Source organism: Borostomias antarcticus, assembly GCF_949987555.1.
Source record: "Borostomias antarcticus genome assembly, chromosome: 5".
In the NCBI taxonomy this organism is placed as follows: domain Eukaryota; kingdom Metazoa; phylum Chordata; class Actinopteri; order Stomiiformes; family Stomiidae; genus Borostomias; species Borostomias antarcticus.
Window position 1 is genome coordinate 34,760,596 of NC_140238.1, and position 26,669 is coordinate 34,787,264.

The following is a 26,669-nucleotide window of genomic DNA, read 5'->3' on the forward strand; positions in this document are numbered from 1 at the left end:
GTTGTTGAAGGGTTAGGGTTGTTGAAGGGTTAGGGTTGTTGAAGGGTTGTGGAAGGGTTAGGGTTGTGGAAGGGTTAGGGTTGTTGAAGGGTTAGGGTTGTTGAAGGGTTAGGGTTGTTGAAGGGTTAGGGTTGTTGAAGGGTTAGGGTTGTTGAAAGGTTAGGGTTGTTTGAAGGGTTAGGGTTGTGGAAGGGTTAGGGTTGTTGAAGGGTTAGGGTTGTGGAAGGGTTAGGGTTGTGGAAGGGTTAGGGTTGTGGAAGGGTTAGGGTTGTGGAAGGGTTAGGGTTGTGGAAGGGTTAGGGTTGTTGAAGGGTTAGGGTTGTTGAAGGGTTAGGGTTGTTGAAGGGTTAGGGTTAGGGTTGTTGAAGGGTTGTGGAAGGGTTAGGGTTGTTGAAGGGTTAGGGTTGTGGAAGGGTTAGGGTTGTTGAAGGGTTAGGGTTGTTGAAGGGTTAGGGTTGTTGGGGGGTTAGGGTTGTTGAAGGGTTAGGGTTGTGGAAGGGTTAGGGTTGTGGAAGGGTTAGGGTTGTGGAAGGGTTAGGGTTGTTGAAGGGTTAGGGTTGTGGAAGGGTTTTTGTCCGTGGAAGGTGTCATTTCTTCACACCTTATTTTTTCCCACCAAGTGAAGGTTTGTTTCCACCCTCCTGGAATGGTTTCTATGAGGAGAATTCTGCCCAGCGTATCCAGCGTGCCACCCTAGCATTTGAAGGACAAATACACAGTACATTTTTAGCTTTGCCTGGAAGGGTAAATGTGCTGTATGCAGCAATGAAGAAAACGACAGGATATTATTACTCAGCAGACACACGGGGGGAGAGGAGGTTAGGAGAGTGTGGGCTCCAGCTGAAATGAGGGCCAGGTGATAATATGAATCCTGTGATCAGAGGGTTGGGGTGACAAGGAGGGGATCCACTCACCACCTGGGGTCTGTCCATGCTGGTGCCTGGAAACGCACTGGAAAAGCTCCGTCATTTTACTCTTTCCACAAATCTCAAGGACAAAACAACATTTAACCACAAAGTAGAAACATTGAACAAGGTGGGATCCAGTTTGAGGTTGAATGTGATCTCTGATGGTTTAGTCGTCAGACTAAAATCCTTATCACTCCCACAGCACAAATATGTATTGCTTTATTATTAAAAATGGTTGTTTGCCTTTTGGGGACGAGTCGTGTAGTCTACCTCTTTCCGTTTGGCGTTCCCTGGTGCTATTAGAACAGACACCGGCTCACTAGCTCCCTCTTGTGTAAGAAGTGAAATGCATGCTATTATTGTCACTCTCAAAGCCACCATCTGCAAATGGAACATGTGAATGTTGATAGACTTGAAAATGGAATTCCTCAAGGAACTGTTGGATGAGCAATTATACATGTTTGATGGATTTACTAGCAACAGCTGCAGCCACCACAATTTGTGTCATTCCTGATCATATCCATCAATCTCTCTCTCTCTCTCTCTCTCTCTCTCTATCTCTCTCTATCTCTCTCTGTGTTCTCTCTCTCTCTGTTCTCTCTCTCTCTGTTCTCTCTCTGTTCTCTCTCTCTCTACCTCTCTCTCTCTGTTCTCTCTCTCCCTCTCTCTCCCTCTGGTCTCTCTCTGTTCTCTCTCTATATCTCTGTTCTCTCTCTGTGTGTTCTCTCTCTCTCTGTTCTCTCTCTATCTCTGTTCTCTCTGTTCTCCCTCTCTCTCTCTGTTCTCTCTCTCTATCTCTGTTCTCTCTCTCTGTGTTCTCTCTCTCTCTCTCTCTCTGTTCTCTCTCTCTCTGTTCTCTCTCTCTGTTCTCTCTCCCACTCTCTGTTCTCCCTCTCTCTCTCTCTCTCTCTCTCTCTCTCTCTCTCTGTTCTCCCTCTCTCTCTCTCTGTTCTCTCTCTGTTCTCCCTCTCTCTCTCTCTCTCTGTTCTCCCTCTCTCTCTCTCTCTCCTCTCTCTCTCTGTTCTCTCTCTCTCTCTCTCTCTCTCTCTCTCTCTCTCTCTCCCTTAGCTGGCAGCCGTGGGGTGGGGCAGGGAGCATGGCTGAACCTCGCTGTGAGAGCACCAGCAGCCTGCAGAGGAAGAAGCCCCCATGGCTCAAATTGGACATTCCCACCGTTCAGGTGTCCCTGGACGAGCCGCCCACCTTCGTTCAGGTACCGCGTCTCCCTCCTCCCTTTCTCTCTCTCTTTCTCTATCTCTCTCCATTTCCCTCTGCCGACGGGCCTCAGAACATTGTCATGGCTTTTCTAGGCTGTAGTCTCGAGTTTCGTTTTGTTTCTCTGTCTTCCTGTAACTTCTTTTAGATGTCTCGAATTTGTGGTTTTCATTTTGTGTTTTCTGCTGTCTGTTTGGTCTGTCTGTCTGTGTGGGTCTCTGTCTGTCTGTGTGTGTGGGTCCGTCTGTCTGTCTGTCTGTCTGTGTGGGTCTCTGTCTGTCTGTCTGTGTGTGTGGGTGTCTGTCTGTCTGTCTGTCTGTCTGTCTGTCTCTGTGTGTGTGTGTGTGTGTGTGTGTGTGTGTGTGTGTGTGTGTGTGTGTGTTTGTGTGTCCAGCCGGTGAAGCGTCAGGGTTTCCTGCGCAGCATCAGTATGCCCGTGGAGAGCAGCCATGTCCAGTCCCCGCCCCGCGACCCTGTCGACCCCCGGCGCCCTACCCTGCAGCACCAGACCTCCATCACCCAGACCATCAAGAGGTGAGGAGGGGGGAGACCCTGTAACCCTGGAGGGAGACCCTTTAACCCGGATGACCTGCGCTCATACTGGGGGCTCATTGTCTTTCTGTTTCCTCATACAGATATGATCTGTAAATCAGTGTCTTCATTCTGGGCTGTTATAGCATGTTTGATGCATGTCCCATCCGTGCGTGGCAAGGCAAGAAAAACTACAGGCATGAGATGGTTGTGTGTGTGTGTGTGTGTGTGTGTGTGTGTGTGTGTGTGTGTGTGTGTGTGAGTTTGTGTGTGTGTGTGTCCTGTTGCTTGATGAATCACCCACCACAGTCTGACTTGTCACGTGTCAATTTAACCAGACAATTGTGTATAACTAGAAAGTACATTTCCTGGAGAAAATGTGAGGTGGATGTAACAGCTACTGCTAGAACTACTACGGACCGGGCAATCTCCATGCACCCACCGACGAAGACCGTGCGTCTCTAGCCCACTCGGGCTGAATTGTGGGGTCCATGGCGTGGACAGTGGCGTGGTGGCGAGACTCCGCCCCCTCAGGTCAGAGCTAGTCAGGGACAGTGTACCCCTCTCTGGGCCACCTACCCGCCCACACCGGTAAAGACCATGTGTCTCTAGCCCACTCAGGGGCTGAGTTGTGGGGCCCGTGGCGTGGATAGTGGCGTGCTGGTTAGGCTCCGCCCCCTTGGGTCACAGCTAGTTGGGGACAGTACGGTGACCTCCGGGCAATTTCCATGCATCCACCATTGACGACTGTGTGTCTCTAGTCCACTCATGGGCTGAAAAGTGGGTTCTGTCGTGTGAATAGTGGCGTGGTGGCGAGGCTCCGCCCCTTTTGGTCATAGCCAGTCAGGGACGGTGTACTCTAGAAAGAAAGAAAGAAAGAAAGAAAGAAAGAAATAGTGGGAATATCACAAGGTGGGCTAGCTTCTGCAAGCTAGCCCACCTAATTAGTCTCCCAGTAACTCCAGCGGGCTGAGTAGAGGGAGGGCCGTGGGTGTGTGACCCGCCACCGTGAGGACAGCCGTGGGGAACGGATCCAGCTCAGAGACACAACTGGGCCTGCAGAACTGGGCCTGCAGAACTGGGTTTGCATTACTGAGCCTGCAGAACTGGGCCTGCACAACTGGGCCTGCAGAACTGGGTCTGCATTACTGAGCCTGCAGAACTGGGACTGCACAACTGGGCCTGAGGAACAGGGTCTGCATTACTGAGCCTGCCTGCAGTCGCTGTGTGTCTGTGGCTGAGGGTTTGGGTTGATTCTGTGTCTGAGGGTTTGGGTTGATTCTGTGTCTGTGGCTGTGGGTTTGGGTTGATTCTGTGTCTGTGGGTTTGGGTTGATTCTGTGTCTGTGGCTGAGGGTTTGGGTTGATCACAGTTTCCTTGAAAATCAGACCTTATGTCTAGCTGCTTATTTTTGCATGGCTAAAGAGGATTGTCTCTGTGTTCATAACATACACTTTAACTGCCTGTTCAACAAATCCCCCAGGGATACAGTATCCATCCATCCATCCATCCATCCATCCATCTATCCATCTATCCATCTATCCATCTATCCATCTATCTATCTATCTATCTATCTATCTATCTATCTATCTATCTATCTATCTATCTATCTATCTATCTATCTATCTATCTATCTAGTTTGGCCACATCTACTTTCATAATGGGCTCAATGATAAAAGTATGAGCTCAACTGGTCTTCCTAACAATTTCAGCATAACTAACTACTTTTGGTACTTTTGGCTGTATCACTCTCTAGCTGCTATTCCTTTCTCACTGCCGGTTCTTCTGTCTTTCCTCCTCTTTCCTGCCCTGTCCTCCCTCTCCTCCTCCTCCTCCCTCTCCTCCTCCTCCTCCTCTTCCCTCTCCTCCTCCTCCTCCCTCTCGTCCTCCTCCCCCTCCTCCTCCTTCTACTCCTCCCCCTCCTCCTCCTCCCTCTCCTCCTCCTCCTCCTCCTCCTCTTCCTCCCCCTGCTCCTCCCATCCACAGCAGCAGGAGGGTTCACTTTGAGCGGATTAGCACGGTTCCCGTTAAGGGTCAGCGTGCTGCTCGCCGCGGCCCCAGGAAACACCACTCCCTCTCCAGAACCCTGCTCAGGTACTGCAGGTGCTGGGACCCTCCGGACAATGCAGGTCTGGGTCTGGGTCAGAGAGCCCACCATCTGATCACATGACCATGTTCACATGCACACATGCAGCCGTTACCGCAAGCAGGCGTCAGGATGAGCATGCGTAGAACTAGGGGAGGATCTACTGCTGGATCAACAGTCCTGTATTAGTTCAAAGTGTGTGGTCGTCCTCTACCCCACTAATGTTGTCTCACCATTCTCTCCCTGGCTGTGACTGGTTTCACTGTGACTCATGCCATCGTCACCCACAGATTAGTCATTAAACAAAGGGCCAAACTAGGAGCTGTTTTCCTGGAATAAACAAGAGAGTGCATTCCACATGCATGTGTGGTTAGAGTGGAGGCCGCCAGCTGGGAGTCAGTGTGTGGTATGTTAGAGACTACACACTCCTCTACACACTCCTCTACACATCTGTCAAACATCATTTGTAGTCCATTCACTTGAGGATCATCATTGGTTTTGACTGGCTCTTGACATAACATGCACCAATGCTAACAGCCTTTGCGGTGTTGGATTGTCTGTCTTGGCGGCTAGCGTGGGCCAGACAGGCCCATGCGGAGGCGCAGGTGCTCAGGGTTAGGGTCAGGGCTAGGGTTAGGGTCAGGGCTAGGGTTAGGGTCTGTCTTGGTGGCTAGCGGGGGCTGGTGAAGTCAGACAGGCCCATGCGGAGGCCCAGGTGCTCAGGGTTAGGGTCAGGGCTAGGGTTAGGGTCTGTCTTGGTGGCTAGCGGGGGCTGGTGAAGTCAGACAGGCCCATGCGGAGGCCCAGGTGCTCAGGGTTAGGGTCAGGGTTAGGGTTAGGGTCAGGGCTAGGGTTAGGGTCTGTCTTGGTGGCTAGCGGGTCAGGGTTAGGGTCAGGGCTAGGGCTAGGGTTAGGGTCAGGGTTAGGGTCAGGGTTAGGGTCAGGGCTAGGGTTAGGGTCTGTCTTGGTGGCTAGCGGGTCAGGGTTAGGGTCAGGGCTAGGGTTAGGGTCTGTCTTGGTGGCTAGCGGGGTTAGGGTTAGGGTCAGGGCTAGGGCTAGGGTTAGGGTCAGGGTTAGGGTCAGGGTTAGGGTCAGGGCTAGGGCTAGGGTTAGGGTCAGGGCTAGGGTTAGGGTCAGGGCTAGGGTTAGGGTCAGGGCTAGGGTTAGGGTCTGTCTTGGTGGCTAGCGGGGGCTGGTGAAGTCAGACAGGCCCATGCGGAGGCCCAGGTGCTCAGACAAGCTGGCCTTCATTTATAGCAGGAGAGGTCGATGAGGCCAGACCAAGGCTACAGGACAACAGCTGGAATGACAGCTTTTCACTTATGTCAGACACAACCATACAGGTCCAGAGTCCATCTGTCCAAATCCCAGAATGATTCATCTTCACTTGAGAGGGAGGAGGAATCTCATTAGCCAGGTCAGAGGTCATTGTTTTTGCTAGGGGCTTTCTGGGAGGTATTGACATGCCCAGTAGCAGGTAATGGGCTGGTTTAGACAGAGTCAGCTCTACAGGACTTCCTTTTTTGAAATATTTCCACTTCCACTTCCTGCCCTGGGGGCTGCTGGGAGAGCCCGGCTCTGTTACTCCTGGACATTTTACACAACGGGCCCTTTGGAAAACCATTGCATTTGATATTTAGAATACTGTAGGCCACTTACAGAATTGATTGAGGAGATTAATCCTAACTTTGCAAAAGTTGAATAAGGACCACAATATACAGTATATCCATAATAACTGTTATTTCAGAATAAGGCACACAGTTCGTTACCGTTTCAAGCTGCGTGTGTGTGTGTGCGTGTGCGCATGTGTGTGTGTGTGTGTGTGTGTGTGTGTGTGTGTGTGCGTGTGTGCGTCTGCGTATGTGTGTGCGTGTGTGTGTGTGTCTGGACTGGAAAAGGTCCGGGCTAATCCCCTCTCTCTTCCTGCTGCTCTTCCCTGGGAAGCGTCTCCTTATGAACTGAAAGCAGGTTTTCTGACCCAGTGTTCAGAGGGACTCTATCTGACCCAGTGTTCAGAGGGACTCTATCTGACCCAGTGTTCAGAGGGACTCTATCTGACCCAGTGTTCAGAGGGACTCTATCTGACCCAGTGTTCAGAGGGACTCTATCTGACCCAGGTTTCAGAGGGACTCTATCTGACCCAGGTTTCAGAGGGACTCTATCTGACCCAGTGTTCAGAGGGACTCTATCTGACCCAGTGTTCAGAGGGACTCTATCTGACCCAGGTTTCAGAGGGACTCTATCTGACCCAGTGTTCAGAGGGACTCTATCTGACCCAGGTTTCAGAGGGACTCTATCTGACCCAGTGTTCAGAGGGACTCTATCTGACCCAGTGTTCAGAGGGACTCTAACCCAGCTCTTTATCTCTGAGGCCATTTTCTCACCAGTTCCATACTTGGTGGTGAACCTCTCTGTGATCGCAGGGCCGTGTGGACTAGGTCAGCCTTTCTCAAACTTTTTTGTCCCAGGGCCCAGTAATCCATGGCCCTCTGTTGGCTGAGTTGTCTGTCTCGGCATTGGAGTCTTTTGAACATACAGCTAAAACGGACCAACAGCATTGAATTGAATACAGTTATTTTCATTGAATTTACAGTTATTTTATTTTGGGGTGTGTGTCGCGGCCCAGCAGGGATTCCTCTGCGGCCCATAGTTTGAGAAAGACTGGACTAGGTGATCAGTGAGTGTGTGTTACTGTGTGGGTCTGCGAGATGTCTGCCCCCGGACTGAGTGGACAGTGTTTGTGGTGTCAGGGGGACGGTGGACTGAGTGGACAGTGTTTGTGGTGTCAGGGGGACGGCGGACTGAGTGGACAGTGTTTGTGGTGTCAGGGGGACGGCCGACTGAGTGGACAGTGTTTGTGGTGTCAGGGGGACGGCGGACTGAGTGGACAGTGTTTGTGGTGTCAGGGGGACGGCGGACTGAGTGGACAGTGTTTGTGGTGTCAGGGGGACGGCGGACTGAGTGGACAGTGTTTGTGGTGTCAGGGGGACGGCCGACTGGTTCGGGGTCAGTAAGGACGGCGACACCACGCAGAGATGGCAGAGGAAGAGCCTGCGCCACTGCAGCCTGCGCTACGGAAAGCTGAAGCCCCAGGTGATGCGGGAGATGGACCTGTCCAGCCAGGACAACATCTCCCTGACCAGCACTGAGACCCCGCCCCCCCTCTACGTCTCCGCCTCCCAGCTCGGCATGCAGAAGGTAACGCGTCATCGCTGTGTTAGTCAGCATCACTGCAACATTATCCAGCTGTGTTAGTCAGCATCACTGCAACATTATCCAGCTGTGTTAGTCAGCATCACTGCAACATTATCCAGCTGTGTTAGTCAGCATCACTGCAACATTATACAGCTGTGTTAATCAGCATCACTGGCAACATTATCACACTTTTACTTTGCATTTGTATTTAGCTATTGGTATTCTAGCCTGGTACAACCATCCGGTTCTTGCAAGCTCACATTCTGTTTCACTAATGCAGAACGGTTTGGCCTTCGCCTCCTCGAGAGCGATTATCCCAAAATCCAGACCATACCGGGCCAATCAGGGACTGCGTTTTAACAGCTGTTCCGTACCACAGTGGAAAGCAGCCCCTGATTGGTTCGTGTCCCTGCCGCTCGCTAAACAAACATGGCGGCTCCCCAAGCAATGAGTGGTAACGTTAACGTTAGAAGAATAAACGCAGCTATAAGTGCAGTTATTTCAGAAATAGACGTAATCACAACACTTAAACAAGAACAAGAGTATGCACTAGCGGAGTTTCTCGGTGGAAAATATGTTTTTGACGTTCTTCCGACTGGATTTGGCAAAAGTTTGCTGAACGCTGATTGGCTGAAGGTGTTTGTCTGTCAAGGCAAGTACCCCCGCCCACGTAATCGCTCTCTATGGGGCGAAGGCCAGACCGATATTGCAGAGCAAAGCAGTGAGCTCGCTAGATCGGGATGATCATACCAGGCTATTGGTATTCAGCTGTTCTTGCAATTTTACTTTAGCACCGCGTTAAGCTCTTAGGCACTTGCTTAGAATGCTTTACAGATGCACTTATGAAGTTCTGGTGAATAGTAGTATCCTTCACTACCTGCGTTGAATGCACTTATTGTAAGTCACTTTGGATAAAAGCATCTGCTAAATGACTGTATAATGTACTATAAGGTAAGGTAATGTACTGTAAGGTAATGTAATGTAATGCAAATGACATTGACTCCTCGTCCTCCTTGTCCTCCCCATCCTCCCCATCCTCCTTGTCCTCCCTGTCCTCCCCGTCCTCCCCGTCCTCCTCGTCCTCCTTGTCCTCCCCGTCCTCCCCATCCTCCTCGTCCTCCCCTTCCTCCCCGTCCTCCCCATCCTCCTTGTCCTCCCCGTCCTCCCCATCCTCCCCGTCCTCCCCGTTTTCCTTGTCCTCCCCATCCTCCCCATCCTCCCCGTCCTCCCTGTCCTCCCCGTCCTCCTCGTCCTCCCCGTCCTCCTTGTCCTCCCCATCCTCCCCGTCCTCCCCGTCCTCCCCATCCTCCCCGTCCTCCTTGTCCTCCCCATCCTCCCCATCCTCCCCGTCCTCCTTGTCCTCCCCGTCCTCCCCATCCTCCCCGTCCTCCCCGTCCTCCCCAACCTCCCCGTCCTCCTTGTCCTCCCCGTCCTCCCCATCCTCCCCATCCTCCCCGTCCTCCCCATCCTCCCCATCCTCCCCGTCCTCCCCGTCCTCCCCGTCCTCCCCGTCCTCCCCCCCACCAGATCGTGGACCCTCTGGCGCGCGGCCGGGCGTTCCGCATGGTGGAGGAGGTGGACGGCTACAGCGTCCCCCAGACCCCCATCACCCCCGGCGGCGCCTCGCTCTGCTCCTTCAGCAGCTCCCGCTCCGGCCTCACCCGCCTGCCCCGCCGCCGCAAGAGGGAGTCGGTGGCCAAGATGAGCTTCAGGGCGGCGGCCGCTCTGGTCAAGGTGAGCTCAGGAGCCCGGGCCCGTCAAGCCAGGAAGCACCGTCTCTCCCTCAGTCTCTCCCTCAGTCTCTCCCTCAGTCTCTCCCTCAGTCTCCCTCAGTCTCTCCCTCAGTCTCTCCCTCAGTCTCTCCCTCAGTCTCTCCCTCAGTCTCTCCCTCAGTCTCTCCCTCAGTCTCCCTCAGTCTCTCCCTCAGTCTCTCCCTCAGTCTCTCCCTCAGTCTCCCTCAGTCTCTCCCTCAGTCTCTCCCTCAGTCTCTCCCTCAGTCTCTTTCTCAGTCTCCCTCAGTCTCTACCTCAGTCTCTCCCTCAGTCTCTCCCTCAGTCCCTCCCTCAGTCTCTCCCTCAGTCCCTCCCTCAGTCTCTACCTCAGTCTCTCCCTCAGTCTCTCCCTCAGTCTCCCTCAGTCTCTCCCTCAGTCTCTCCCTCAGTCTCTCCCTCAGTCTCTCCCTCAGTATCTCCCTCAGTCTCTCCCTCAGTCCCTCCCTCAGTCCCTCCCTCAGTCTCTCCCTCAGTCTCCCTCAGTCTCTCCCTCAGTCTCTCCCTCAGTCTCCCTCAGTCTCTCCCTCAGTATCTCCCTCAGTCTCTCCCTCAGTCCCTCCCTCAGTCTCTCCCTCAGTCTCTCCCTCAGTCTCTCCCTCAGTCTTTCCCTCAGTCTCTACCTCAGTCTCTCCCTCAGTCCCTCCCTCAGTCTCTCCCTCAGTCCCTCCCTCAGTCTCTCCCTCAGTCTCTCCCTCAGTCTCTCCCTCAGTCTCCCTCAGTCTCTCCCTCAGTCTCTCCCTCAGTCTCTCCCTCAGTCTCCCTCAGTCTCTCCCTCAGTCTCTCCCTCAGTCTCTCCCTCAGTCTCTTTCTCAGTCTCCCTCAGTCCCTCCCTCAGTCTCTCCCTCAGTCTCCCTCAGTCTCTCCCTCAGTCCCTCCCTCAGTCTCTCCCTCAGTCTCTCCCTCAGTCTCCCTCAGTCTCTCCCTCAGTCTCTCCCTCAGTCTCCCTCAGTCCCTCCCTCAGTCTCTCCCTCAGTCTCCCTCAGTCTCTCCCTCAGTCTCTCCCTCAGTCCCTCCCTCAGTCTCCCTCAGTCTCTACCTCAGTCTCTCCCTCAGTCTCTCCCTCAGTCCCTCCCTCAGTCTCCCTCAGTCCCTCCCTCAGTCCCTCCCTCGGTCCCTCCCTCAGTCCCTCCCTCAGTCCCTCCCTCAGTCTCCCTCAGTCCCTCCCTCAGTCCCTCCCTCAGTCCCTCCCTCAGTCCCTCCCTCAGTCTCTCCCTCAGTCTCTCCCTCAGTCTCTCCCTCAGTCTCTCCCTCAGTCTCTCCCTCAGGCTCACATTTTACACATGAGAAGCCTTGGTCTGGCGTTTGTGCCGGGCGTGCTTATCACACGTAGGCTGCACAGTACATGCCTGTTAGATCATTGCTTGTCTGTTATACCCAGATCCAAACCATTCCCATCCAGCGCCCCTGTGATCAAACCCAGCAGGTGAGGCGCATGTGAGTCGGACTCTTTGAGTGGGAAAAGCAGCATTGCTCGCTCAGCTGTGCTTCCTAACTGAAGACCGTTATACATCCGCTAATCAGTCCCACGCATTCTAGAACAATACCTAGCATTCTAGAACAATACCAAGCATTCTAGAACAATACCGAGCTCCATTAGGCCACGTTCACACCGGTCTCACAGTGTTGTGCCTTCGTGCTGGAGACCTCTCCGTGTGCCATGCTATGTGGGTTGGGTTAGGGTTAGACCCCTGATGTGACCGTGTGTATGCCGTGCTATGTGGGTTAACATAAAGATCTGATGTGACCGTGTGTGTGAACACGTTGAAGAGTGACATGAAGGTATACACATCATCAATGCCTGACTCCTGATTAGTTGCTGATATGCATGTTGTGTTGTCAAATTAAGGACATGTTATTAATTCCTTCACATTCAGTGTATGAATGTATGTACTTTGAGTGTTTATGTATTTGCAGAGTACAGTGTTAGTTTATGGCATGAGACATTACCCTCTAACCCACACCAACAGTCATTACCCTCTAAACCTCACTGATCAGTCATTACCCTCTAAACCTCACCGATCAGTCATTACCCTCTAACCCTCACCGATCAGTCATTACCCTCTAACCCACACCGATCAGTCATTACCCTCTAACCCACACCGATCAGTCATTACCCTCTAACCCACACCGATCAGTCATTACCCTCTAACCCACACCGATCAGTCATTACCCTCTAACCCACACCGATCAGTCATTAGCCTCTAACCCACACCGATCAGTCATTAGCCTCTAACCCTCACCGATCAGTCATTACCCTCTAACCCACACTGATCAGTCATTACCCTCTAACCCACACCGATCAGTCATTACCCTCTAAACCTCACCGATCAGTCATTACCCTCTAAACCTCACCGATCAGTCATTACCCTCTAAACCTCACCGATCAGTCATTACCCTCTAAACCTCACCGATCAGTCATGACCCTCTAACCCACACCGATCAGTCATTACCCTCTAACCCTCACCGATCAGTCATTACCCTCTAACCCACACCGATCAGTCATTACCCTCTAACCCACACCGATCAGTCATTACCCTCTAACCCACACCGATCAGTCATTACCCTCTAAACCTCACCGATCAGTCATTACCCTCTAACCCACACCGATCAGTCATTACCCTCTAACCCACACCGATCAGTCATTAGCCTCTAACCCACACCGATCAGTCATTAGCCTCTAACCCTCACCGATCAGTCATTACCCTCTAACCCACACCGATCAGTCATTACCCTCTAAACCTCACCGATCAGTCATTACCCTCTAAACCTCACCGATCAGTCATTACCCTCTAAACCTCACCGATCAGTCATTACCCTCTAAACCTCACCGATCAGTCATTACCCTCTAACCCACACCGATAAGTCATTACTCTCTAAACCTCACCGATCAGTCATTACCCTCTAACCCACACCGATCAGTCATTACCCTCTAACCCACACCGATCAGTCATTACCCTATAACCCACACCGATCAGTCATTAGCCTCTAACCCACACCGATCAGTCATTACCCTCTAAACCTCACCGATCAGTCATTACCCTCTAAACCTCACCGATCAGTCATTACCCTCTAACCCACACCGATCAGTCATTACCCTCTAACCCTCACGATCAGTCATTATCCTCTAACCCTCACCGATCAGTCATTATCCTCTAAACCTCACCGATCAGTCATTACCCTCTAAACCTCACCGATCAGTCATTACCCTCTAAACCTCACCGATCAGTCATTACCCTCTAAACCTCACCGATCAGTCATTACCCTATAAACCACACGATCAGTCATTATCCTCTAACCCTCACCGATCAGTCATTACCCTCTAACCCACACGATCAGTGATTACCCTCTAAACCTCACCGATCAGTCATTACCCTCTAACCCACACCGATCAGTCATTACCCTCTAACCCACACCGATCAGTCATTACCCTCTAAACCTCACCGATCAGTCATTACCCTCTAACCCACACCGATCAGTCATTACCCTCTAACCCACACCGATCAGTCATTACCCTCTAACCCTCACCGATCAGTCATTAGCCTCTAACCCACACCGATCAGTCATTAGCCTCTAACCCACACCGATCAGTCATTACCCTCTAAACCTCACCGATCAGTCATTAGCCTCTAACCCACACCGATCAGTCATTAGCCTCTAACCCACACCGATCAGTCATGACCCTCTAACCCACACCGATCAGTCATTACCCTATAAACCACACGATCAGTCATTATCCTCTAACCCTCACCGATCAGTCATTACCCTCTAAACCTCACCGATCAGTCACAACACCGCTGACAGGTGAAGTGAATAGCGTTGATTATTAGCTTAATACAATGGCACCTTTCAAGGGGTGGGATATATGGGTCATATATGGATGGAAGGTCTTGTGCTGTTGGGTTAGGGTTAGGGTCAGGGATGCCCGCGGGGATGGAAGGCCCGTCTGGTCTCAGAGGTTAGGGTTAGGGTTAGGGTTAGGGTTAGTCTCAGAAGAGCTGCTGTAGAACGCTGGTCCAACAGGGCTCAGAACACATAGAGCATCACAGCTGCTTCAGCGGCACCAAGGCACCTACACAATAGAGGCCTAATGGGGGTTTTAATGTTGTGGCTGATCTGTGTGTGTGTGTGTGTGTGGTGTGTGTGTGTGTGTGTGTGTGTGTGATGTGTGTGTTCTGTGTGTGTGTGTGTGGTGTGTGTGTGTGTGTGTGTATGTGCGTGTGTGTGTGATGTATGTGTGTGTGTGTGTGTGTGTGTGTGGTGTATGTGTGGTGTGTGTGTGTGTGTGTGTGTGTGTGTGTGTGTGTGTGGTGTATGTGTGTGTGTTTGTGTGTGTGGTGTGTGTGTGTGTGTGTGTGGTGTATGTGTGTGTGTGTGGTGTGTCAGGGGCGCTCCTTACGGGACAACACCCTGCGGCGAGCCCAGAGGCGCAGCTTCACCCCCGCCAGCTTCATGGAGGAGGATGTGATCGACTTCCCCGATGAACTGGACACCTCGTTCTTTGCCAGAGTAAGACCCTCTTCTCATTTCTGACCTACTGAGGCTCCATGGCGGCAGAATTGAACAACAGCACAACCTAGAGGAGCCCTACAGAGTTGCAGGGGGAACAGTCTCCTGGGCTCAGATGGACTTGTTATCAGTGCTGCACTCATACCTGTGCTTCCTGTCCTGCTCTGTCCTCCAGGACTGTCTGATGCAGGAGGAGTTGTCCACATACGTGGACGAGGTGTTTGAGTCGCCATCCGAGGAGGCGGAGCCCGGCGGTAAGCTGGATGAGACCGAGCTGACGGGCAGCGCCCTGGACAAGACGGAGCTGGAGAGGAGCCACCTCATGCTGTAGGTCCCACCCTCTTGTGTTCAGTTACCCTGCAGTCCAGCGGTCGTCCTTATGAGAGTGCGGCCATCTGCTGCTCATAACCACAGTGACATGGGGTTAGCCTAACCCTAACCCTCTACTCCCCCCTCCCAGACCCCTGGAGCGCGGGTGGCGCAAGGTGAAGGAGGGCACGCCCGCGCCGCCCAAGGTGCCCCTGCGTCAGGAGGTGGTGAGCGTCCATGGGCAGAGGCGGGGTCAGCGCATCGTTGTTCCCGTCAAGAAGCTGTTTGCCCGTGAGAAGCGGCCCTATGGGCTGGGCATGGTGGGCAAGCTCACCAACCGCACCTATCGCAAGCGCATCGACAGCTACGTGAAGAGACAGATAGAGGACATGGACGACCACCGGTACGTTCCACCGCTCCACACAACACGGCTGCATGTGAGCATGATGGCTCCTTACTACTTCCTGAATCAGACCAGTATATCAGTATGGATGTAGCAGTATGTAGTTACTGAACCACAGACCAGTAATGAACCACAGACCAGTAATGAACCACAGACCAGTATGTATCTAGTAGTTGGTAGTTTCTGAACCAGAGACTAGTGTGATATCTAGTAGTAGGTAGTTAATGAACCACAGACCAGTATGTATCTAGTAGTGGGGAGTTACTGAACCACAGACCAGTAATGAACCACACACCAGTATGTATCTAGTAGTGGGGAGTTACTGCTCCTCTGACCACACTGGTTGTGAATCGCTGCAGGTTAGGGTTAGAGGGTTAGGGTCATGAAGAAGTACTCCCCTGACCCGGTTGTATTTACTGTTTGTGTTTTTATTGTACTTGTTTGTGTTTGCACTTAGTCCTGTATGTTTTAGCGCTGGTTATGCTCCTAGATGCTCATTTAGAAAGGAGAGGCCGTTCTGATTTCTGACGACTAGTAGTTCTCTTGACTACCTATGTCTAAGTCACTTTGGATTAAAATGGCTGCTAAATGACTGTAATATGAGGTAGTATGACTGTAATATGAGGTAGTAGGACTGTAATATGAGGTAGTATGACTGTAATATGAGGTAGTAGGACTGTAATATGAGGTAGTAGGACTGTAATATGAGGTAGTAGGACTGTAATATGAGGTAGTAGGACTGTAATATGAGGTAGTAGGACTGTAATATGAGGTAGTATGATGTGAGACTCGGTGTTGTGTTTGTCTCTCATCACCAGGCCTTTCTTCACCTACTGGATCACGTTTGTCCACTTGTTAATCACCATCCTGGCCGTGTGTATCTACGGGATTGCACCAGTGGGGTTCTCCCAACATGAGACTGTTGATTCTGTGAGTACTGACTTACTGCAGTGCCCTTAGAAGCCCCATTTACACTACGGTGTTGGACTAGAAAACTATTTGACCTTTTCATGTGATTGGAGTGAAATGAAATGCCATCTTGTCTTGTTTCTTCAGGTTTTAAGAAACAAAGGTGTGTATGAAAATGTCAAGTTCGTACAGCAGGAGAACTTCTGGATTGGGCCCAGTTCGGTAAGTTCTCAAAAGCCTTCAATACTAATCACGTCAATAGCAATTATTCAATCTCAATACCAGTTATTATAATGTATTAATACTTTATAGTCCAATGCAATATGGGAGCACCTATAGTTTGATACCGTAAATGAAATATTCAGAATCTGAGTTGTAATTTGCATTGTTGTTCTGTCCATCAGGAGGATCTGATCCACCTGGGGGCCAAGTTCTCTCCCTGCATGCGGAGAGACCAGCAGGTTCACGACCTGATCAGGGACAAGAGGGCCATCGAGCGCAACTCCGCCTGCTGCGTCCGCAATGACCGCTCGGGCTGTGTCCAGACATCAGAGGAGGAGTGCTCTGTGAGTCCCTAAGCCTCACTGCTTGCACGCGCACACACACACACACACACACACACACACACACACACACACACACACACACACACACACACACACACACACACACACACATTTCTCAATTTCTGCTGATTTGTATCTTACTATATCATTTCACTCTGTCTCTCTGTACCTTTCTGACAAACTCCATTTCGGTCCAATTCTCTCCCTGGTCTCTCAGAGCACCCTGGCGGTGTGGGTGAAATGGCCGTGGCACCCCAGCACCCCTCCGCTGGAGGGCAAAGACAGGCAGTATGGCTCCGTGTGCCATCAGGACCCCCGGTGAGACAGTCCAGCACTCAGCGCCGGCTCTCCCACAAACCCTCCTGTGCAACACTCAGTACATTAGTACACATTTCTAAATGATTCATTTCCTTCCAGTAGATTCTCAGTAGACTCAGTGATCTGTTTTCCTGCCCACAGAATTTGTCTGGAGCCAGCTTCCGTCTCCCCACATGAGTGGCCTGATGACATCACCAGGTGGCCAGTGAGTAGAGGGTTAGGGTTAGGGTGGGTTTAGGGTTAGGGTTAGGGTTTGGGAATCCCAGCTGTGCTTAGGGGTTGAAGGCTGAGAGTTCAGAGGAGCTGATGTTCAATGTCTTGACTGTCCTCTGGTCCTGCTTGCAGATCTGCACCAGATACAACACAGGGAACCACACCAACCTGCCTCACATAGACTGCACCATCACCGGCCGGCCCTGCTGCATCGGCACCAAGGGAAGGTGAGGAGAGCCTGGTGACACCAACACACACACTCACACAGACCAACACACACACGCTCACACAGACCAACACACACACGCTCACACAGACCAACACACACACACACACACGCTCACACAGACCAACACACACACACTTACACAGACCAACACACACACGCTCACACGGACCAACACACACACACTCACACAGACCAACACACACACGCTCACACCAACACACACAAGTTCACACAGACCAACACACACACGCTCACACAGACCAACACACACACGCTCACACAGACCAACACACACACACACTCACACAGACCAACACACACACGCTCACACCAACACACACAAGCTCACACAGACCAACACACACACGCTCACACAGACCAACACACACAAGCTCACACGGACCAACACACACAAGCTCACACGGACCAACACACACACGCTCACACAGACCAACACACACAAGCTCACACAGACCAACACACACACGCTCACACAGACCAACACACACAAGCTCACACGGACCAACACACACAAGCTCACACGGACCAACACACACAAGCTCACACGGACCAACACACACAAGCTCATACGTCTACCTCGCCTGACCTATTTTGTGTGTGTTGGTGTCATATCTGTTCCCAATCTATCGTTCCCATTTCTTTTCTTATTCTATTTTGTTTTTTTTCAGCTGTGGGGGGTGAAAGTAATAAAGATCAGAAAAACCTTCTAAAAAACCACGCTCAGAGTTGTTATTCCTTCTTGTTCTTAATTTTAATTATTGTTATCAACATGATTACGTGACACATACAACTGCAGACAGTATATGCTATACAGTAACGACAATTCAGAGGTCAAACTCCAGGATGGGGATCCGGCTTCTTGCACCGGATATGTTTCAACCGATATGTTTCAATTTTTTTCCTGAAGCATAAGGACTCTCAAGGTTTATGCACTCTTTGAAGAAAGTGTTTTCCTGGAGTCGGTAAGGCTGCGGTACTGAGGATGTCGCGTGGCCACCGGCGGCTCCAGGGGCCGAACCCGTCGACGGGGTCTCGAAGGGGGGGCTTTCGGCGGTCTGGCACGCCCGGAGGCTGTTCAGATGTCAGCATTTCCGTGTCCCTGGCTGAGCGTCCGCCACCAGTCCGCCGGGGTGCTCCTAACTGCGGTGGTCTGCCACATCTCCAGGGCGGCCGGCTGCTCTAACCACCTGGTCAGCCACGTCTTCAAGGAGGACGGCCGCTCCAACCACCCGCACGTCTCACCCTTCTTGTCAGCTGGTGTACGAATAGAGCCTGGTGAGCCAGAGGATCGTGTTGATGAGCACGAGAAGTATGGCGACGAGCGTTGTACACCTATCCAGTAGTTCACTCACGTCCTCGGCTCAGACAGCCCTGGCGGCCGTGACCTCAGCCGAGATGGTGCGCGCGGGTCCCCTCAAGTACCTGGCCCTGCTCAAGGCCTCGTCGCACGCTCCCAGCCACACGAGGCTCATCGTCTCCATGGCCGTGACGGCCTGGATCAGGGAGCTTCACGACTTCGGCTGCGAGTGCGGCTTCTGGGACCAGGCGTGCGCCATGCTGTCGTCTGAAGCTCCAGACCTGGAGAGCACGCTGGCAATACAGGACGAGGTGACCCCATGTCGATACATATGTGCTCTGCTCGACATCTCCCCGCCGTCCGAGTCGGCCCAGTACGCAGCCTTGGCAGGTATCGAAGACCCCATAGACTACAGAAACCTTTTTCGAGACCTGCTGATAAACAACATGCCTTCCCAGTACCTCAAACCTCCTCCCTCCTCCCCCTAAACTCACCACAAGCCTGCCGTCGGCAAGCTCAACGGCAGAGCATAGCCCAGCGCCGGACCTGGATCCCCAGCGACAATCGAGTCACTCGTACATACGGATCCCTGTGCGAGTTGTAGGAAGCAGGTCGGTCTGAACCCAGACAGGAAGTGTGTCATCGACTTGACCTTTTCCTGTTTTCCTGCTTCACAGGTGTGAGATCACATCGCGGGAATATTGTGACTTCATGAATGGCTACTTTCACGAGGAGGCCACTCTCTGCTCCCAAGTAAGCCTCATTCCACCTGATGACCTGAAGCCCCCATTAGACTGCTAGATTCATAACATATAGATTAGTGTGAAAAGATTAGTATCAATATCTGTATAAAGATCTCCAGGGTGATTGATATACATTCCAAGTGGGTTAAGCAGCCTGGCTGTTGAGTCTGCAGTAGGCTTACATAGTGTTTAATCACCATAAAGGGGCCAATCTGGCTGGGGCACATTGCTCTGCTGTAATCTTCTTTCTGAGAGAGGATAAGACCTCATTTAATCAGAGTAACCATGAACATCCTCAGGATCTTTGTACATGCACATTTACTTACTGTACGTATTTTGCAATGTTACTAGAGAAATATACTAGAGAAATACTAGAGAAATACACAGTATGTGGTATAGGAGTGTGTGTGCTAACTGTGATGATGGAGTGTGTTGTGTTGTGTGGCTTGTCCTGTCAGGTGCACTGCATGGATGATGTGTGTGGGCTGCTGCCCTTCCTCAACCCAGAGATCCCAGACCAGTTCTACCGGCTGTGGCTCTCTCTCTTCCTCCACGCTGGGTGAGTGAGGGGCTCCCTGCTCTGCTCTGCTCTGTTCTACCCTGCTCTACTCTACTCTACTCTGCTCTACTCTACTCTGCTCTACCCTGCTCTACTCTACTCTACTCTACTCTTCTCTGTTCTACCCTGCTTTACTCTTCTCTGTTCTACACTACTCTACTCTACTCTACTCTGTTCTACCCTCCTCTCCCCTGCTCTACTCTACTCTGCTCTGCTCTACTCTACTGTACTCTGCTCTGCACTGCTCTATTCTGCTCTACTCTTCTCTGTTCTACTCTGCTCGACTCTACTCTGCTCTGCTCTACTCTACTTTGCTCTACTCTACTCTACCCTGTTCTACTCTGCTCTACCCTGTTCTTGTCTGCTCTGCTCTACTCTACTTTGCTCTACTCTACCCTGTTCTACTCTACCCGTATCTGCTCTGCTCTACTCTACCTTACTCTGCTGTACTCTACTCTGCTCTACTCTACTCTACTCTACTCTACTCTACTCTACTCTACTCTACTCTACTCTACTAATCTACTCTGCTCTACTCTACTCTACTCTACTCTACTCTACTCTACTCTACTCTGCTCTGCTCTGCTCTACTAATCTACTCTGCTCTACTCTGCTCTACTCTACTCTACTCTACTCTACTCTACTCTACTCTACTAATCTACTCTGCTCTGCTCTGCTCTACCCTACTCTACTCTACTCTACTCTACTCTACTCTACTCTACTCTGCTCTACTCTGATCTACTCTGCTCTGCTCTACTCTGCTCTACTAATCTACTCTGCTCTACTCTACTCTGCTCTACTCTGCTCTGCTCTGCTCTACTCTGCTCTACTAATCTACTCTGCTCTACTCTACTCTGATCTACTCTGCTCTACTCTACTCTGCTCTGCTCTACTCTACTCTACTCTACTCTACTCTGCTCTGCTCTGCTCTGCTCTACTCTACTCTGCTCTGCTCTGCTCTGCTCTGCTCTACTCTACTATATTCTACTCTGCTCAACTCTGCTCTACTGTACTCTAGGCAAGGCAAGGCAAGTTTATTTGCATAGCACATTTCAGCAACAAGGCAATTCAAAGTGCTTTACGTGAGACATTAAAAGCATCAAGACAAAGTGCAACACGTACAAGGTCATATAAAACGACATGCAAAAAAAGGACATTTAAAACAAAATACAAGAAAAATAAAATACAGGAATAAAAATTACAGTGCAGTGTATGAATAAATACTTATTTGATTTAATAAAAAGCAGCAGCAAAAAGAAAAGTCTTCAGTCTTGATTTTAAAGAACTAAGATTTGCAGCAGACCTGCAGTTTTCTGGAAGTTTGTTCCAGATATGTGGAGCATAAAAACTGAATGCTGCTTCTCCATGATTTGTTTTAACTCTGGGGACAGAAAGCAGGCCTGTGCCAGGCGACCTGAGAGGTCTGGATGGTTCATAACGTAGCAGCAGATCAGAAATATATTTTGGCCCTAGACCATTCAGTGCTTTATAAACCAACAGCAGTATTTTAAAGTCAATTCTTTGACAGACAGGAAGCCAGTGTAAGGACCTCAGAACTGGAGTGATGTGATCCACTTTCTTAGTCTTAGTGAGGACTCGAGCAGCGTTCTGAATCAGCTGCAGCTGTCTGATCGATTTTTTAGAGAGACCTGTAAACACACCGTTACAGTAGTCGAGTGAAGATAAACGCATGGACAAGTTTTTCCAGATCCTGATGAGACATACACCCTTTAATCCTTGATATGTTCTTCAGGTTATAGTAGTCTGCCTTTGTAATTGTCTTAATGTGACTGTTGAAATTCAGGTCTGAGTCCATGACTACACCAAGATTTCTGGATTCATTTGTGGTTTTTAGCATTACTGATTGAAGCTGAGCGCTGACTTTTAATCGTTCTTCTTTTGCTCCAAAGACAATTACTTTAGTTTTATTTTTGTATAGTTGAAGAAAGTTCTGGCACATCCAATTGTTGATTTCTTCAATGCACTTAATCAGTGCTTGTATGGGATTATAGTCCCCTGGTGATATGGTGATATAAATTTGTGTGTCGTCTGCATAGCTGTGGTAGCATATTTTGTTGTTTTCCATAATTTGAGTTAGTGGGAGCATGTAAATGTTGAACAGAAGAGGCCCCAGAATGGAGCCTTGGGGAACTCCACAGGTCATTTTTGTCCGCTCGGATTTGTAACTGCCTATAGACACAAAGTAGTCCCTCTACTCTGCTCGACTCTACTCTGCTCGACTCTACTCTGCTCGACTCTACTCTGCTCTACTCTACTCTGCTCTACTGTACTGTACTCTACTCTGCCCTACTCTACTCTAATCAGGCTCACCTGATTGGCTTGAGAATGAACACCTGCGTCTTCATTCAGTGATGTCCTCTCCTAGCTGGACGCTCTCCTAGCTGGACGCTCTCCTAGCTGGACGCTCTCCTGGCTGGATGCTCTCCTGGCTGGACGCTCTCCTGGCTGGACGCTCTCCTGGCTGGATGCTCTCCTAGCTGGACGCTCTCCTGGCTGGACGCTCTCCTGGCTGGACGCTCTCTTGGCTGGCGAAGGGTCTGGAAACTCACAGTGCTTTCTGATTCCCAAGCGGCGTCACCAACGGGCGTAGATCAAAAAGCCTCTGGACGCAATTGGATAGACCTACAACCAATCTGTGAAAATGCCTATACGGCGCTCCTCTGTTATCATCTTATTAAACCCGCCCCATATTAGATAAACAGTTGTGATTGGCACGAACCGGGGCCCTCGTCTGGAGCCAGGCCCAGACGGAGGGCCCGCATGCGAGCGCCTGGTGGCCGGGCTTACCACGGAGCCCGGCCGGGCCCAGCCCGAATAAGCCACGTGGAAGCACCATCTCCTCCTCCATCGTCCCGTGGACCCACCACCCGCGGGAGAAATTGTCGGGGTCGGGTGCGCTGCCAACTAGGTGGCGGTGAAGGCGGGGGACACCGACGGACCGGACCCGGGCGGCAAAGGCTGGCTCTGGGGACATGGAACGTGACCTCGCTGGGGGGGAAGGAGCCGGAGCTTGTGAGGGAGGTGGAGCGATACCAATTACACCTGGTGGGGCTAACCTCCACGCACAGCACCGGCGCCGGAACCAAACTCCTGGATAGGGGTTGGACCCTGTTCTTCTCCGGAGTTGCTCACGGTATGAGGCGCAAGGCAGGTGTGGCTATACTAGCTAGCCCCCAGCTGAGCGCCTCTGTGCTGGAGTTCACCCCAGTGGACGAGAGGGTCGCCTCCCTGCGCCTTAGGACTGTGGGGGGGGGGACTCTGACTGTGGTTTGTGCTTATGCACCGAACAGCAGTTCAGAGTACTCAGCCTTCCTGCAGACCCTGAGTGGAGTCCTTTTGGGGGCTCCTGCAGGGGACTCCAGTGTCCTACTGGGGGACTTCAATGCACACGTAGGCAATGATGGAGAAACTTGGAGGGGCGTGATTGGGAGGCATGGCCACCACGATCTGAACCCGAGTGGTGTTCTGTTGTTGGACTTCTGTGCTAGTCACGGTTTGTCCATAACAAACACCATGTTCGAACACAAGGATTGCCCACAAGTACACCTGGCATCAGAACACCTTAGGCCGAAGGTCGATGATCGATTTCGTTATCGTATCATCTGATCTGAGGCCATGCGTTTTGGACACTCGGGTAAAGAGAGGGGCAGAGCTGTCCACTGATCACCATCTGGTGGTGAGCTGGTTTCGATGGCGGGGGAAACTTCTGGACAGACCTGGAAAACCCAAGCGTGTAGTGAGGGTGAACTGGGAACGTCTGGAGGAAGAGCCTGTCCGGAGAGATTTCAATTGCCACCTCCGGCGGAGCTTCTCAGGCATCCCTGTGGAGGTTGGGGACATCGAGCATGAGTGGTCGGTGTTCAAAGCCTCCATTGCTGAAGCTGCGGCTGGGAGCTGTGGCCTGAGGGCCATAGGTACCTCAAGGGGCGGTAACCCTCGGACACCGTGGTGGACAGCGGTGGTGAGGGAAGCCGTCCGACTGAAGAAGGAGGCCTTCCGGGTTATGTTAGCCCGGGAGACCCCAGAAACAGTTGCAGGGTATCGACTGGCCCGGAGGGCTGCGGCTTTGGCCGTGACCAAGGCAAAGCAGCGGGTGTGGGAGGAGTTCGGAGAAACCATGGAGAAGGACTTTCGGTCGGCACCAAAGTGTTTCTGGAAGACCATCAGACACCTCAGGAAGGGAAAGCGGGGGACCATCCAAGCTGTATACAGCAAGGAGGGGACACTGCTGACCTCAACTGAGGAGGTTGTTGAGCGTTGGAAGGAGCACTTTGAGGAACTCCTGAACCCGACTAATCCACCCTCTACGATCGAGGCAGAGCCGGAAGATGATGGGGGGTCGTCAATGTCCTTGGAGGAGGTCACTGAGGTAGTCAAACAACTCCACAGTGGCAGAGCCCCAGGGACTGATGAGATCCGTCCAGAAATGCTGAAGGCGCTGGGTGTAGAGGGGCTGTCTTGGTTGACACGCCTCTGTAACACTGCGTGGAAGTCTGGGTCAGTGCCGAAGGAGTGGCAGACTGGGGTGGTGGTCCCAATATTCAAAAAAGGGGACCAGAGGGTGTGTGCGAATTATAGAGGCATCACATTACTCAGCCTCCCAGGGAAAGTTTACTCCAAGGTGCTGGAAAGGAGGGTCCGGCCGATAGTCGAACCTCAGATCGAAGAGGAACAATGCGGATTTCGTCCTGGTTGTGGAACTACCGACCAGCTCTTCACTCTCGCAAGGATCTTGGAGGGGGCTTGGGAGTTTGCCCAACCTGTCTACATGTGTTTTGTGGACTTGGAGAAGGCTTACGACCGGGTCCCCCGAGAGGTCTTGTGGAGAGTTATGCGGGAGTATGGGGTGAGGGGGTCCCTACTTAGGGCCATCCAATCCCTGTACACCCAGAGCGAGAGCTGTGTCCGGGTCCTCGGCAGTAAGTCGTCTGCCTTTCCGGTGGGTGTTGGCCTCCGCCAGGGCTGCGCTTTGTCACCAATCCTGTTTGTGATTTTCATGGACAGGATATCGAGGCGTAGCCGGGGGGAGGTGGGTTTGCAGTTCGGTGAGCTGGGGATCACGTCACTGCTTTTTGCAGATGATGTGGTCCTGATGGCATCAGCTGCCTGCGACCTCCAGCACTCTCTGGATAGGTTCGCAACTGAGTGTGAAGCGGCTGGGATGAGAATAAGCACTTCTAAATCTGAGGCCATGGTTCTCAGCAGGAAACCGGTGGCCTGTCCGCTCCGAGTAGGAAATGAGTCCTTACCCCAAGTGAAGGAGTTCAAGTATCTGGGGGTCTTGTTCACGAGTGAGGGAACCATGGAGAGGGAGTTTGGCCGGAGAATCGGAGCAGCTGGTGCGGTTCTGCAGTCGCTATACCGCACTGTTGTGACGAAAAGAGAGCTGAGCCAAAAGGCAAAGCTCTCGATCTACCGGTCTATCTTCGTCCCCACCCTCACCTATGGTCATGAAGGATGGGTCATGACCGAAAGAACGAGATCACGGATACAAGCGGCCGAAATGAGTTTTCTCCGGAGGGTGGCTGGGGTCTCCCTGAGAGATCGGGTGAGAAGTTCAGTCATCCGGGAGAGACTCGGAGTAGAGCCGCTGCTCCTTTGCGTCGAAAGGAGCCAGTTGAGGTGGTTCGGGCATCTAGTGAGGATGCCTCCTGGGCGCCTCCCTAGGGAGGTGTTCCAGGCGTGTCCGGCTGGGAGGAGGCCGCGGGGTAGACCCAGGACCAGGTGGCGGGACTACATCTCCGCACTGGCCTGTGAGCGGCTAAAGATTCCCCAGGCAGAGCTGGTTGATGCTGCTAGGGAAAGGGATGTCTGGGGCTCCCTGCTGGAGCTGCTGCCTCCGCGACCCGACCCTGGATAAGCGGATGAAGATGATGATGATGATGATGACGAACCAATCTCGGTTCCAGTGGATTTAATTAGAACAGTTCTCTACTCTACTCTACTCTACTCTACTCTACTCTACTCTACTCTACTCTACTCTACTCTGCTCTACGCTACTCTGCTCTGCTCTACCCTGCTCTGCTCTACTCTACTCTACTCTGCTCTACCCTCCTCTACTCTACTCAGCTCAACCCTGCTCTGCTCTACTCGACCCTGCTCTCCTGCTCTGCTCTACTCTATTCTACTCTAGTCTGCTCTACTCTATTCTGCTCTACTCTGCTCTATTCTACTCTACCATGCTCTACTCTACTCTACTCTACTCTGCTCTACTCTATTCTACTCTGCTCTAGTCACTGGCTCACCTGATTGGCTTGAGAATGAACACCTGCGTCGCTTCATTCAGTGATGTCCTCTCCTAGCTGGATGCTCTCCTGGCTGGATGCTCTCCTGGCTGGATGCTCTCCTAGCTGGACACTCTCCTGGCTGGACGCTCTCTTGGCTGGACACTCTCATGGCTGGATGCTCTCTTGGCTGGACGCTCTCTTGGCTGGACGCTCTCTTGGCTGGACACTCTCCTGGCTGGATGCTCTCCTGGCTGGATGCTCTCTTGGCTGGACGCTCTCTTGGCTGGACGCTCTCTTGGCTGGCGAAGGGTCTGGAAACTCACAGTGCTTTCTGATTCCCAACGGGCGAAGATCAAAATCCTCTGGACACAATTGGATAGACCTACAACCAATCAGTGAAAATGCCTCTACGGTGCTCCTCTGTTCCATCATCTTATTAAACCCGCCCCTTGTTAGATAAACGGTTGTGATTGGCACGAACCAATCTCGGTTCCAGTGGATTTAATTAGAACAGTTGGATTTCCCGACTGATCTGCGGAGTGAAATAATGTGAGCTCTTGAGATCAGGCTGGTGACGCCACACTAACTGGACGCACCTTCTCACCATGATGCCTACTGCCAATAACCTTTGACCTAATTGCCTG

The 26,669-nt window shown here is 51.8% G+C and overlaps 1 protein-coding gene across 1 annotated transcript in view; it reads left to right on the forward strand.

The window, feature by feature from the left end:
- Window positions 1-26,669, forward strand: part of rhbdf1a (rhomboid 5 homolog 1a) — a gene marked incomplete at its 3' end in the record, with an annotated part of 54,165 nt that overhangs the window by 24,948 nt on the left and 2,548 nt on the right. The window contains exons 2-16 of the mRNA XM_084438289.1: window positions 1,977-2,121; window positions 2,518-2,657; window positions 7,725-7,938; window positions 9,463-9,669; window positions 14,091-14,213; window positions 14,389-14,540; window positions 14,674-14,925; window positions 15,744-15,855; window positions 15,982-16,056; window positions 16,239-16,400; window positions 16,618-16,718; window positions 16,860-16,923; window positions 17,064-17,158; window positions 19,156-19,231; window positions 19,680-19,780. Of these exons, the coding sequence (XP_084294415.1) occupies window positions 2,005-2,121; window positions 2,518-2,657; window positions 7,725-7,938; window positions 9,463-9,669; window positions 14,091-14,213; window positions 14,389-14,540; window positions 14,674-14,925; window positions 15,744-15,855; window positions 15,982-16,056; window positions 16,239-16,400; window positions 16,618-16,718; window positions 16,860-16,923; window positions 17,064-17,158; window positions 19,156-19,231; window positions 19,680-19,780 (1,991 nt within the window). The 5' untranslated portion in view covers window positions 1,977-2,004. The remainder of the gene's footprint in view (window positions 1-1,976; window positions 2,122-2,517; window positions 2,658-7,724; window positions 7,939-9,462; window positions 9,670-14,090; window positions 14,214-14,388; window positions 14,541-14,673; window positions 14,926-15,743; window positions 15,856-15,981; window positions 16,057-16,238; window positions 16,401-16,617; window positions 16,719-16,859; window positions 16,924-17,063; window positions 17,159-19,155; window positions 19,232-19,679; window positions 19,781-26,669) is intronic.